The sequence below is a fragment of the Mustela nigripes genome, chromosome X (genome assembly GCF_022355385.1).
Source record: "Mustela nigripes isolate SB6536 chromosome X, MUSNIG.SB6536, whole genome shotgun sequence".
NCBI lineage: Eukaryota > Metazoa > Chordata > Mammalia > Carnivora > Mustelidae > Mustela > Mustela nigripes.
In genome coordinates, this window is record NC_081575.1 from 92,893,911 (window position 1) to 92,908,718 (window position 14,808).

Sequence of the window (14,808 nt, forward strand, 5' to 3'; positions counted from 1 at the left end):
GGGAAGGAAGGAGGGAAGGAAAAAGAAAGGTTAGAAGCAGGGAACAAGTAATTGATAGTGGGGATGGCTGGCTAGATGCACATGAGGCTATCACTACTCTGAGGACATTTTCAGGAAAAAAGTCCAAACAGAATTAGAAAATTTTCATAACCACGTAACTATCTAATTCTTTGACAACCACTCTTTGCCAGTCTTTACAGAAGGAGTTTTCCATACATTTACTCTTTATGAGATGTATTAGTCTCTCCATTTTACAAATAAGGAAACTAGTGCTTTTAGAGTACTTTTCTCAAGATCACAAAACTCAAAGAAGCTAAGACTAACTTTGAAATCAGTTTTATCTAACCCATAAGTTTTACTTCCTTTCAAGCAGATTATAAAAAACCACATGAGTCACTGCCAATACAAAAATATAGATCCTTCCAGCTAGCTGAAAAGGCATAACTTATATATACATAAAATAAAGATACTATATAGATCATTCAACTTGTTTGGGTTTTTTTTTTTTTTTTTTTTGAGAGAGTTCATGCAAGTGGGCTTGGGGGACAGGGGTGTGGAGGAGTAGGGACAAAGGGAGAGGGAGACCATCTCAAGCAAGCTCCACGCTCTGACATGGGGCTCAATCTCATGACCCTGAGATCACGACCCAAGCCCAAATCAAGAGTGGGGAACCTAACCCACTGTGCCACCCAGATGCCCCTTCATCATTCAACTTCTGACTTGCCACCTTATTTCTTTAAATGATAGCTTCTGTCCTCATGAGGTCCTCAGAGCACATCACAATGATGTCTGCAGAATCTGACAGGCTACTAGATAACATATTAGCAATTTCCAGGATGCAGGCACATAATGTGGAATTACAGATTCTGGGGAACAGCTGAAACAAGGTTAACAGGACACTTAACAAATATTTGGAACCACTAAAAACAGTAAATCAGAGATTATTTTCTATTAGTTAAAAAATTACTTATTCAAATGACAGGGTTTTGTTGTTGTTGTTTTTTTTTTTTAAGATTTTATTTATTTACTTGACAGAGAGAGACACAGTGAGAGAGGGAACACAAGCAGGGGTAGTGGAAGAGTAAGAAGCAGGCTTCCCGCTAAGCAGGCAATCCAATTTGGGGCTTGATCCCAGGACCCCAGGATCATGACCTGAGTTGAAGGCAGCCGCTTAATGACCAAGCCACCCAGATGCCCCTTAAATGACAGTTTTAAGTTTTTAATTTTATTAACTGGATTTTATTACCTATATTAAATATTGACTATAAAGAATTTGTGAATGCTTCTAAAATGATTCACAATCCAACAAAATATAAGTTATTCTGAATCGTATCCTGTCACTGCTATCAAACTAAAACTAATCAAGACAATACTGTGTTGTTCATCAATATCTGTGAAGGTTTATTTTGTCAACTTGGCTATACTTGGCCAAGCTATGGTATCCACTTCTTTGGTCTTTCTAGATATTGCTGTGAAGGTATTTTTCAGATGTGATGAACATTTTAATCAGTAGATTTTAAGTAAAGATTACCTCCCATAATGTAAAAGGATCTCATCCAATAAACTGAAGGCCTGAAGAGAAAAAAACTGAAGTCCCTTTGGATTCAAGTCTGCAACATCAATCCCTTCCTGGGTCTCCAGCCTGACAGCCTACCTGAGTGCCCACACAACTGTCTGAGCCAATTCCTTAAAATTAATCTCCTCCCTCCCTCTTTCCCTCTCTCCCTCTCTACATTTCCTATTGCTTCTATTTCTTTGGAAAGCCATGATACAGGATCCATATTTTCAAATCAAATTTACATATTTAGGTATGTAAATATATATGCCCCAATGACCATGTCTGATTTGCTTCAATTTTTAGTACCATTATACAGTTCATACTCAATAAATGAGTACTGCCTGAGCACATGAATAAATGAGTATCTAAATCAAACAAACAGGATAAACTGTTACCTTTAGCTGGACGAATGGAAAATGCCATTCCTCCTTTTGTGATTACTGGCTGCCATTCAAATTTGGCAAAATAATTCTGATGATTATACAACCCCACTGTCCCCATAAAACATGTTTTCACGGAGAAGCCTTGTGGTCTCAATACTAGCTCATTAGAAGACAGCTCAAGCTTTACTGGCATGACAACTGCCATTACAAGGATATGGCCACCAGGTATATTGTTCACTGTAAAGGTGAAAGACCTGTAACACAGCAAAAGCAGTCAAACTTCATTGACAATAGCTATCTGCAGTTACAGAATTCAGTTACATATAAAAAGCATATATTATTGACTAACGCCCACAATTAATCCTTAGTAAGAAAGACATCAAAATATTTATGACAGACTACCACTGAAATATCAATCTACAAATCTACAAATTGATGCACATATAGTTTCTGTGTTTGCAGACAAAACATGACATATTCAACAATTACTGAGTTAAAAAAAATACATATTCTACAAAAGGGCATTTTGATTCTAGCATACAGAAATTTAAAAATAAATCCTACTTCCAAAATTTTCCAACGGTGGGAGATTCAAATACCATCGATATATAAGTACTAGCTGTAGGTGGAATCACATATGAAAATTGGTTCGTTTTCTGAAGTTCTTCCAAATTAATATCTAAGTTGATCAAAATATGCATAGGTAGCATATTAATAACATGCAGTAGACGAGTATTTGTGGAGTTCACACAAATATCACCAAAGTTAAGGACAGAGGGCCCTGAAAAAAATGAAAAATTATTAAGTTTAGTTTTGGTTAATGTATTCAGTAATTTCAAATTTCCATACTATATTTTTACCAATTAATTTATAAAAAATGGAACTTAGAAAAATATTTCCTATCATATCATAAGTTACTAACCAAGATTTTTACCTAAATGCCCATAATTTGGCATTTGGAGATTATTGGCTAAAATTCAATATAAATATATCCTAGTTATATGGAAAATTGTATTGAAAAATTATTAAAACTCATAACTCATTTTAATATGTGAATCTGCATACTCCAACACCTTCTCCACTTCCATCAATACATTTATGTTCATCTATCCAGAATTTACAGAAAATGCTAATTTTCCCATTGCTCAATACTTAAGTTTTCCCTTTTTTTTTTAAGATTTATTTATTTTCTTTAGAGAGAGAGAGAGCATGAGGGGAGTTTAAAAGTTTTCCCTTTAAAATGACAGAAGTTTTTATATCATACAATTTTAATAAGTCTTCTATGTCTCTTAACAACTGGATTTGATAGTAACTGACATACAATAAGTTGCCCATGTTTAAAGTGTAGAATTTCTTTTCTTTTTTTTTTTTTCAAGGATTTTATTTATTTGACAGAGAGAGACATAACAAGAGAGGAAACAAAAGCAGGGGGAGTGGGAGCAGGAGGAAGCAGGCTTCCTACAGAGCAGGGAGCCCGATGTGGGGCTTGATCCCAGGACCCTGGAATCATGACCAGAGCTGAAGGCAGATGCTTAACGAGTGAGTCACCCAGGCACCCCAAAGTGTAGAATTTAAGTGTTGACATGTATACACCTATGAAACCATCACCACAAGGAAGAGAGTGAACAACCACCACTCCAAAGTTCTCTTGTGCCCCTTTATATTCTCTTCTTCCTTAATTCTCAGTACCCCCCCTTCCCAGACCCCCACTCATGTACATTATGTCACGGTAGACCGGTTCACATGTTTTAGAGTTATAATTTTAAGAGTGGAATAACGTAACATGTACAGTTTTCTCTGGTTTCTTTCGCTCTACAAATTCCCTGGAGATTCATTCAAGTTGTTTCAGCTGTCAGTCATCCATTCTTTGATATTACAAAGGGGTAGTCCATTACAAATGACCATTCCCTCACTTGTTGAATGACACCTGGATTGCTTGTAGGTGGTGGCTACTACAATTAAAGCTGCTAAAATATTTGTACACAAGTATTTGTTTGAACACATGATTTCATTTCTTTTGGACAAAAATCTAGGAGTGGAATGCACAGATCATATGGCAAATGCATGTACAGACGTGTAAGAAACTGCCTAACTCTTATCAAGTGGTTGTATAATTTTCCACTCTGCTGGTAATGTATAAGAGTTCCAGATCCCTCACATCTTTGGCAACAAGTCAAATGGTGAGTTTTTGTTTTGAGTTTTTTTGTTTTGTTTTGTTTTTAACTTTAGCCATTTTAATAGATTTACAGTAGTATCTCATTGTGGTTTTATTCTGTTTCCCTAATGACAATAACAACATTATGTATCTTTCTACATGTTTATTTCTCCTTTGTATGTTATAAAAACGATCAAATAAGCAATTATGATTACTCTTGAAATAAGAAGAAAAAGAGCTTCAGCAAAGAAAGTGAATACCCAAAGAAGAACTAAATAGAAACTCTAAGATTAAAAAATACAGTAAGTAAAATAAAAACCTCTTAGATATGCTCATTAACAGAATGAGAGGACAGAAGGAAAAGTAAGTTAACCTAAAGAATTATCAACAGAATTTATCCAACCTGACAAACAGAAAGAAAACAGACTGAAAAAAAAATTAAGAGTCTTGGACACCTGTGTAACAAAAGCAGAAGGTTTAAAAATCATGTAAAAGGAGCCCCAGAGTGAGAAAGTAAAGGGTGGAGGGGACTGGGAAAATATCTGGGAAAAAATAATAGCTGAAAAATGCCCAAATGTAGAAAAAAAGTAAACTTTCACACACTAGAAGCTCAGCGAAATCTAAACAGAACAAATAAAACAAACAAACAAACAAACAAACAAAACCATGACCAGACCTTTGAAAACTTTTGAGAACTAAAGATAAACTTGTGAAAGTAAAAACAAAGAATCTTGAATAACATTTCAAAGTCTTGATATAACAACATTTATATCAAATGTAAATGACACAAATGCACCAATTAAAAAACACAGATTGTGAGAATGCATGCAAAAGTACTATATGTTGCCCACAGGAAACTTACTTCAAGTACAGTGACATAGATAAGTCAAAAGTAGAAACAAGTAAAAAGATAAACAATGCAAAGACTAAACAAAAGAAAGCTTTGATAGCTAGATCAGTATCAGACAAACTACACTTCAGAGCAAAGAAAATTACCAGGGACAAAGAGGACCAAGAAAGCTTAACAGTCTTAAACGTGTATGCACCAAGCAAGGGAGCTTCAAAATAAGTGAAACAAAATTGACAGAATTAAAAGGAGAAATAATAAAATCTACAATTATAGTTTGGGATGTCAATCACCTTTGTCAATAACTGACAGACTGTCTAGACAAAAAAGCAATAAGGATTTAGTAGAAATGAATACCATTAACTAATTGGGATATAACTGACTTTAAAAGAATACTACATCCAACAATAGCAGAATACTTCTTTTCAAGTCACAAGAACCTTCAACAAAAGGGACCATCCAGGGTCACACTTAACAAATCTTCAAAAATCTAGAAGAATTAAATACATACATGTGTGTACTTTGACTAAATGAAATCAAACTAGAAAACCATAGCAGAATAAATCTTGGAATTAAATAACACACTTCTTTTTTTTTAATATTTTATTTATTTATTTGATAAAGAGACCACGGGGCGGGGGGAGCAGGCTCCCTGCTGAGCAGAGAGCCCGATGCCGGGCTCAATCCCAGGACTCTGGGATCATGACCTGAACCGAAGGCAGAGGCTTAACCCACTGAGCCACCCAGGCATCCTTAAATAACACGCTTCTAAATAACTTATCAGCCCAAGAGAATGTTTCAAGGAAAATTAGATAATACAGTTGACCCTTGAACAATAAGGGTTTGAACTACATGGGTCCACTTATGCACCACCACCTCCAATAAACATGTATTTTGTGTTGTGATTTAAAAGTAAGGAAGAAGCACCAAATGACTAGAAGCCAAGGGAAGGCTGGGGAAAGATCTAGAGAAAGCTGGAACAGCAAGACTCTTTTCTGATCCAGACACTCCCCACCTCAACACCTGTTCATTTAGGTCTTGAAATGAAGAGCAAAGGGGCACCTGGGTGGCTCAGTGGGTTAAAGCCTCTCCCTTCAGCTCAGGTCATGGTCTCCGGGTCCTGGGATTGAGCCCCGCATCAGGCTCTCTGCTCAACAGGGAGCCTGCTTCCCCCTGCCCCCCTGGCCTGCCTCTCTGCCTACTTGTCATCTCTGTCAAATAAATAAACAAAATCTTTAAAAAAAAAAAAAATGAAGAGCAAAAAGCAATGGCTCTGGGAAGGGATTCTCGCCAAAACAACAGGGCCCTTCACTAGTGGGAGGTGACCAGGGACCACTAAATAATAACCTTCCCCCCACCCCTGGATAAAGGTATCTGGGAGAACATGGATGTATGTTGGGTCGGGTGGGGAGGGCAGGGCAGGACAGCACTAGGGAGAAGCTCGAATTGGACAATGGAAAGGGGCCCTATACATGGTGCTGAAAGTGCTTCCGGGTGGGGAGTTCATACTGTCAGGTAACTGGCAGCTCAGCACTTGCCAGTGTTTTTCCTGAAACTGTGTTAGAACTCCATAAAAGGGGTCAGGTAGAACAACTGACTAGAGAAATAGGTAAAGGTGATCTGCCTTCCCTGGTTCTCTGCACTTGGAAGGAGGCTTCCCATATTCCTGGGTAGAGAAGCAAGAAGCTGGTGTCACTCCAGGATCAAGCTTTGCGAACTTCGGGTGGAGACAAGGCGATGGGTGCCTCATTCTACTACTGTACTGTACTGTACTGTAAATGTATTTTCCCTTTCTTATCATTTTCTCTTTTTTAAAGATTTTATTCAGGGGCACCTGGGTTGCTCAGTCGTTAAGTGTCTGCCTTCGGCTCAGGTCATGATCCCAGCGCCCTGGGATTGAGCCCCACACTGGGCTCTCTGCTCAGCGGGAAGCCTGCTTCTCCCTCTCCCTCTCCCTCTGCTTGTGGTCCCTCTCTCCCTGTGTGTGTCTCTCTCAAATAAATAAATAAAATCGTTAAAAAGTTTTTTTTTCATTATTTATTTGAGAGAGAGAGAGAGTTGATAGACAAGCAGGGGTCCAGGATGGGCAGAGGGAGAGGGAGAAGCTGACTCCCTGCTGAGCAGGGTGCTCCATGTGGGGCTGGAACCTAGGACCCAGGGATCATAACAAAGGCAGACACTTAACTGTGAGCAACAATACTCTTTGCACAACATCCGATGTAACCCAAACTGTATAACAGTTTTCTCTTTTTCTCTCTTTTTCTTTAAAGAGTGCATTTATTTATCAAGAGAGCACACGCATGCCCAATCAAAAGAGCACAAGGAGGGGGAGCTGCAGAGGCAAAGGGAGAAGCAAACCCCCCAACCCCCCAAGCAGGGAGCCCAATGCAGGGCTCGATACCAGGACCCTGAGATCATGACCCAGGCTGAAGGCAGCTGCCCAACTGAGCCACAAAGGCACCCCTCTTTAACAGTCTTCACTAACTGATTCAGTTAATCTCCAAATCCTCTACTGTGTCTCTTGACAATCACTTTTTTTTTGAAAGACAGAGAGGAAGCCAGGGAAGGGCAGAAAGAGAGGGAGAGAGAAAATCTAAAGCAGGGTCTAAGCCCAGCATTGGACCCCAATGTGGTGCTTGACCTCAGGACCCTGAGATCATAACCTGAGGTGAATTAAAGAGTCAGATTCTGAACGAACTGAGACCCCCAGTGATCCCCACTTCACTTTCTAAAATATAAATACAGAGCAAAATTTTCTGAAATTGTAATCTCCACTGATAGTGCCAGTACCTGTTCTGTGCAGAGGTTCAAAAAACACCTTCAAGGTATAAAAACGAGAGTGATACAAAATTCCTACCATCACCGTTGTTGACCTTGTAAATTCACACAGGGGCCTTGTCCCCAGGAAAAAGGTCATTATTAAAATACTCAGGATACCAGGTGAAGAAGGGAAAGAAGCTGGTAGAGGATTTGTAGAAGAGAAACTGGGCATAGCCTTCTAGCTTTGCTCCTTTTGAATTTGTATAGATTTGCATATCTGATTAATCAGTCAGCAATTTGGAAGACACAAAGCATGAACCACCCAATAATGAAACCTAAGTCCATGGGACTACAAAGCCCTGTACCTATCACATGCCTGGCACAAGAGAAGCACAGTAAATGACATTTAACCTGAAGTGAACTGCATCCACAACCCCAGACAAGCAATGAACTAATGAGTTCCCAGTCTGCCAAGCCCAAGGGCCCCACTGTCATTGTGTGGCAAGGAGGTTTAGCTCTGGTGGGAGAATCCAACTATTTAAGCCAGTCCATGTCACTTTCCCCAGAGCCAGATCCTAGTTTGGGCATTTCCCACAGCCCTCGCTGATCTAAGACTTGGCCACCGACCAACCAGAGCAAACCATCACCACCCAGATATTTAAGCACTTCACACTGTGTTTCCTCTGACCTTACACCTCTTCGCCTATCGCCTTTAGTCTAGATAACAAAAGAATAGGTATTTGGTGTTCTGTGCATTGGGTTCTCCAATAGAGGGAGAATCAGCACATCCATACCTATTAATCCTGCCTAGAATGAAATGGAAACTTCCTCTGCAGACTAGTACAGACTACTATTTCTTTAACAATAATCATCCTTTAATAGGCTTGATGAAAATGACCTAGGGAAGGAAACTGTTCAACACCGCTGCAAGGCAATTGTCACTTGTTTTTCCTTTTTTTTTTTTTTTAAGATTTTATTTATTTATTTGAGAGAAAGAGTGAGTGAGAGAGCAGGAACACAAGCAGGGAAGGAGGAGAAGGAAAGGGAGAAGCAGACTACCTGCTGAACAGGGAGCCCACTGTGGGGCTCGATCCCAAACTCTGGGATTATGACCTGTGCCAAAGACAGACACCCATGCACCCCTGTCACTAGTCTCTTAACTCATGCCTAGGGTTGCTGTCAAAACAATAATTATCTCAATGACAAACATCCAGAGACGGTCCACACCATGACCTGAGGTTTCAGTACTGGTTGGGGCAAGCAAGAGATCCAGAAGCAAGACAAAGTGGATCTTAATAAAATCCAGTTTATACCCATAATAACCAAAGCAATCTTGAAAAAGAAGAGCAAATTTGGAGGATTTACACTTAACCGATTTCAAAACTTACTCTAAAGGTACAGACAGTATCAAAGACAGTATAGATCTGTCATAAGGACAGACATACAGATCAGTGGAACAGAACGGAGACTCTAGAAACAAACCCTGATATGTATGGTTGACTGATTTTCAACAAGGGTGTTAAGGTAATTCAATAAGGAATGACAATGTTTTCAACAAATGATGCTAGGACAATTGAACAGCCACATACAACAGTATGAACTTTGACTCTTAACTCACAATATACATAAAAATTAATCCAAAAGGAATTGTAGTCCTAAATGTGAGATCTAAAATTATAAACATTATAGAAGAAAACAAGGGAAAGTATTTGTGACACTGAGTTAGCTACAGATTTCTTGGGTATGAAATCAAAAGCATAATCTACAAAAGAAAAAAATTATAATAAAAAAATTTTTATCGATAAATTCAATTTCACTTCAAGTAAAAACTTCTATCCTTTTTTTAAAGATTTTATTTATTTATTTGACAGACAGAAATCACAAGTAGGCAGAGAGGCAGGCAGAGAGGGGGGAAGCAGGCTCCCTGCTGATCAGAGAGCCCGATATGGGGCTTGATCCCAGGACCCCGGGATCATGACCTGAGCTGAAGGCAGAGGCTTTAACACACTGAGCCACCCAGACGCCCCAAAACTTCTGTGCTTTAAACAACACTATTTAAAAACTAAAAAACAAAAACAAGCCACAGACTCTGGAAATCATATTATCTGATAAAGGACTTGTATCCAGAATACATAAATAATACAACTCCACAATAAGAAGGCAAATGTTCAAATTAAAAATTGGGCTAAAGGGGCACCTGGGTGGCTCAGTGGGTTAAAGCCTCTGCTTTCGGCTCAGGTTATGATCCCAGGGTCCTGGGATCGAGCCCCGCATCGGGCTCTCTGCTCAGCAGAGAGTCTGCTTCCTCCTCTCTCTCTGCCTGCCTCTCTGCCTACTTGTGATCTCTGTCTGTCAAATGAATAAATAAAATCTTTAAAAAAAAAAAAAATGGGCTAAGAATTTGAAAGACACTCCTCCAAAGGAGAGATACATTTATGTCAATTTAAATGCATGAAAATATATTCTACATCTTAGTCACGAGCAAAATGCAAATCAAAACCACAGTGAGAACATTTCACACCACCAGGACGGCTATAATCAAGAAAGACAGAACATAACATCTGGTGAGAACTTGGCGTAATCGTAACTCTCGTGCACTGTTGGTGGGACTGTAACTTGGTATACTCTGGGAAGTTTTTGGCAGTTTCTTGAAATGTCAGACAGAAACTTAAGATACAACTCAGCAATTCCACTCCTAGGAATCTAACCAAAAGAAATGAAAACATATGTTCACTTGAAGAATTATATGTGAACGTTTATAGCAACATTATTCACAATAGCCTCAAACTGAAAGCAGCTCATGTCCATCAACTTGTAAATGGATAAACAAAATGTGGTACTACCATAAAATGAAATGCTATTTAGACATAAAAAGAAAATATTTATACCTATTTATACCTACTGGATGAACCTCAAAAGCATTATGCTAAGTAAAAGCTTCAATATACGAGAGACTACATATTATACAATTCCTTTTATATGAAATGTTCTAAAGAGGCAAATCCACAGTGAGAGAAAATTGATTACCAGTTGCCTGGGGCTAGGGGTGGGATTTGGGAGTAAGTACATACAGTCCTGAGGGTGATGGCAGCATTCTAAAATTGAATTATGATGATGGTTGCATAATCCCATAAACTTACTAAAATTCACTGACTAGCATACTTTAAACAGGTCAATTTTATGGAATATAAATCATGCTCCAATAAACCTGTGTTAAAAAAAACAAAGGCTTTAATAGTTTTTTATAGATTCTTACCAACAATTACTTGATGAATTTGCTTTGGCGTCAAAATTAAGCTGCAATCATGTTTTTCATGGGGCGTGGATGGTTCTGATTTAAGTCCTTTGAGAACCTGTGGAAAAATGTTACTCCAAAATTAATTCTGAATGTTACCAAAAGATATTTTAAGAATTCTCATGACTCAATGAAATATAAAATATTGCACATGCCTTTCTTTTCAGAGCCTTCGTCTCCTTGGAGTCTATATTTCTGGTATTTAGTAATTGGTTAGGTTTGATCAGACACTTTCCTGAACACAATTCCTCTTCTATTTCCGTTTCTGAGAGTGAGGGTGACTTTAGACCCGATGCTGGCTGTAATCCTATGTCTGTATCATTATATGAATACATGCATTCCCTATTAAAATCATAATAATATCTAATTGAGGCCAAAGGTTTTAGAAAATATACTGGCAAACCCCAACATTCCCCATAGCTCATGCTGCTGCTACCATACTCAGAACCACTTACAAAGAATGGTGCACTAATCTACACAAAATTACCTTCTGCTGAGAAGACCCCATTCTCAAAGACCTCACCAAGGAAGGCGTGCCCACCCCACCACAACCAAGGACAGCTCACCATGGAAGGCTGATACACAGCACAAAAGATAAGCCCTTAAAAAAAAAAAAAAAAAAAGAGAGAGAGAGAGAGAAGCCCCTTTGGCTCAATGTAGGAACATCTATGAGGCACAATTTATGCTTCAAGAGACCTCAAGGTGAGTGTAAGCCTCACCTGAAAGACAACATTTCGCAGTTCCCTCCCCTGCCCTATCCTGCTTCCCTCATCTTGTTCTCCTAAAAGAGCACTGTGCAGGAATCCATCTCAAGAATTGCTCCTGGGGGGTGCCTGGGTAGCTCGGTCGGTTAAGCGTCTACCTTCAGCTTGGGTCATGATCCCAGGGTCCTAGGATCAAGCTCCGCATCAGGCTCCCTGCTCATCGAGGGCCCTGCTTCTCCCTCTCCTTCCCTCTCCCACTGCTTGTGTTCCCTCTTTTGCTGTGTCTCTCTATAAATAATATCTTACTAAAAAAAAAAAAAGAATTGTTTCTGGGATAAAACCAACATAAGACATTCCCAAACCAAAAGTAAGGAAAGAGATAACCTCAATTAAAATAGTTCAAGGTGCTGCTATGTTCATATATGAAAAGGTCCCTTAAATCACTAAAAAGAAACTAAGGAGTAAAGAAAAAAAAAAAATCTGGCCCTGCAGGCACCACGATCCATTTCATACTGTTTGAGGAAGTGAACTTTACCTCTCTACTCGTTTCCGTAGGCGCACACTTCTTAAATGTTTAATGTATCTTTCATAATAGTTTTCATGTGCTTGCTTTTCCATTTCTTCAAATTTAGTATATGCATAATCAGGATCGACATAGTTGTATCTTGGAATTTTTGTGAAAATTGTCCTACAAGATGAAAAAGTTATGTCGATATTTATATATATATGCATTGATTTAATCAGTCTTTGAGTGTCTCCTATGCCAGCGGCTAAGCACAGAAAGGTGAAGAGAGCAGGTCCTAGTCCTTTCCCTCATATCCTCTTACATGGCAAGACATTATGATATATAGAACTAGAATAAGATCTAATTTTCTTCCTAACCTAATTAGAGAAAATTCCTAAGGTCACTGGGATACAATGGTGCCTACTCTAAAACTACTCTTAGGGAATTAATCAAGTAAGCAATTCGGAGAGTTCTAGATTTACACACGGGACTAGATCTGAATTAGGTTAGTGTTTCCTAAGAGTTAGTTACTTTAAGATTGTTGTGAAAAAAATTAGAAAAATACATATATAATTATAAATCCTTTTGCTAAACATATTATTTTTTTAGTATCTCAAAGCTTATGTAAGTACCATCAATGGCATAGAGAGAAACCAATCCAAAAACAAAGTACATCTATGTATATCTCATGATCACTCATCTGAGTTCATGTTCTTCCTTTCATTTGCCACATATTCTCCATAAAAACAATGTATAATTATTCAGATCTTCTGATGTTGGTCTGCCTAATTCTCAACAGATTTTAACAATCATTAAGACGCTTACCCTCAATAATTAACTCAATATAAATTTTATTAGTTATAGGGTCAAATCAACAAGTCCTAAATGGTTATGTAAGATAACTTTAACTGAATGACAGTCTTTATGAGAGTAAGGCAATAAGAGAAAAATAAATGTTCTGCTATTCAAAAACAGTTGTTGAAAAGACCCCCAAGAACCAAAGCAATCTTGAGAAGAATAAAGCTGGAGGTAATTCAATTTCAGATTTAAAGATAAACTACAAAGCTATTATAATCAAGACAGTATGGTACTGGCAAAAAATAGAAACCCAGATCAACATAAAAAATAGAAAACTCAGAAATAAACCCATGCTTATACAGTCAATTAATCTTCCGCAAAGGAGGCAAGAACATACAATGAGGAAAAGACAGTCTCTTCAATAAATGGTGCTAGGGAAACAGGACAGCTACACGCAAAAGAATGAAACTGGACCACTCTCTCACACCACAGACAAAAATAAACTCAAAATGGAATAAATATCTAAATGTGAAACTTGAAGCCATAAAACTCCTAAAAGAAAACATAGGCAGTAATCTCTTTGACATCAGTCTTAGCAATATTTTTCGGGTTATGTCTCCTCAGGCAAGGGAAACAAAAGTAAAAATAAACTATTTGGTTACAATAAACTAAAAAGATTTTGCACAATGAAGGAAACCATCAGCAAAATGAAATGAAAAGGCAACCTACTGAATGGGAGAAGATATTTGCAGTGATATGTGCAATGAGGGGTTAATATCCAAAATATATGTATCTATTTAGAACTTATACATCTCAACACCAAAAAAAAAACCCCAAATAATCCAATTCAAAAATGGGAGGATGACTAGAATAGACACTTTTCCAGAGAAGACACACATGTGGCCAACTGACTCATGAAAATGTGCCCAACATCACTTACTATCATGGAAATAAAAATCAAAACCACAATGAGATGTCCCCTTACACAAATCAGGATGGCTAATATTAAAAAGACAAGAGATAATAAGTGTTGATGAGGATGTAGAAAAAAGGGAACCATCCTAAACTCTTGGTGTGAATGTAAATTAGTACAGCCACTGAGGAAAATTGTATGGAAGTTCCTCAAAAACATAAAAACAGAAATACCATACAACCCAGTAATTCCACTTCTGGGTATTTACACAAAGAAAACAAAAATACTAATTCAAAAATATATGTGCAATAGCCAAGATATGGAAGAAATCTAAGTGTCTATGACTAGATGCATGAATAAATAAGATATAATACATACACATATATACATATATATGTGTGTATATATGTACACACACACACACACATACACAATCTTGCTATTTGCAACATGGATGGACTGAGGGAATTAAGCTAAGGGAAATAAGTCAGACAGCAAAAGATAAATGCCATATGATTTCACTTACATGTAAAATCTAAAAAACAAAACAGAAAAACAGAAATACAAATATAGAGATAAACTAGTGGTTGCCAGGGAAGAGGAGAATGAGGGGGATGGGTAATATAGGTGAAGGGGATAAACGAGGTACAAATTGCTAGTTATAAAATAAATAAGTCACAGAGATGAAAACTACAGCATAGAAAATATTGTCAATAATACTGTAACAACATTGTAAGATGACAGATGATAGCTATACTTATAAGAACTGTCTACTGTATACAATTGTCAAACCGATATGATATATACCTGAAACTAATATATTTCAATGTCAACTATAATTCAGTAAAAAATTAAAGCAAGCGAAGAAGAAGAAGAACAAGAAGAAGAAG

At 37.8% G+C, this 14,808-nt stretch overlaps 1 protein-coding gene across 1 annotated transcript in view; it reads right to left on the reverse strand.

Moving 5' to 3' along the window:
- Positions 1–14,808, reverse strand: part of CFAP47 (cilia and flagella associated protein 47) — a 531,154-nt gene that overhangs the window by 460,358 nt on the left and 55,988 nt on the right. The window contains exons 11-15 of the mRNA XM_059385274.1: positions 12,238–12,390; positions 11,154–11,340; positions 10,960–11,056; positions 2,506–2,722; positions 1,954–2,195 (exon numbers count right to left, since the gene is read on the reverse strand). Coding sequence (XP_059241257.1) covers positions 1,954–2,195; positions 2,506–2,722; positions 10,960–11,056; positions 11,154–11,340; positions 12,238–12,390 — 896 coding nt within the window. The remainder of the gene's footprint in view (positions 1–1,953; positions 2,196–2,505; positions 2,723–10,959; positions 11,057–11,153; positions 11,341–12,237; positions 12,391–14,808) is intronic.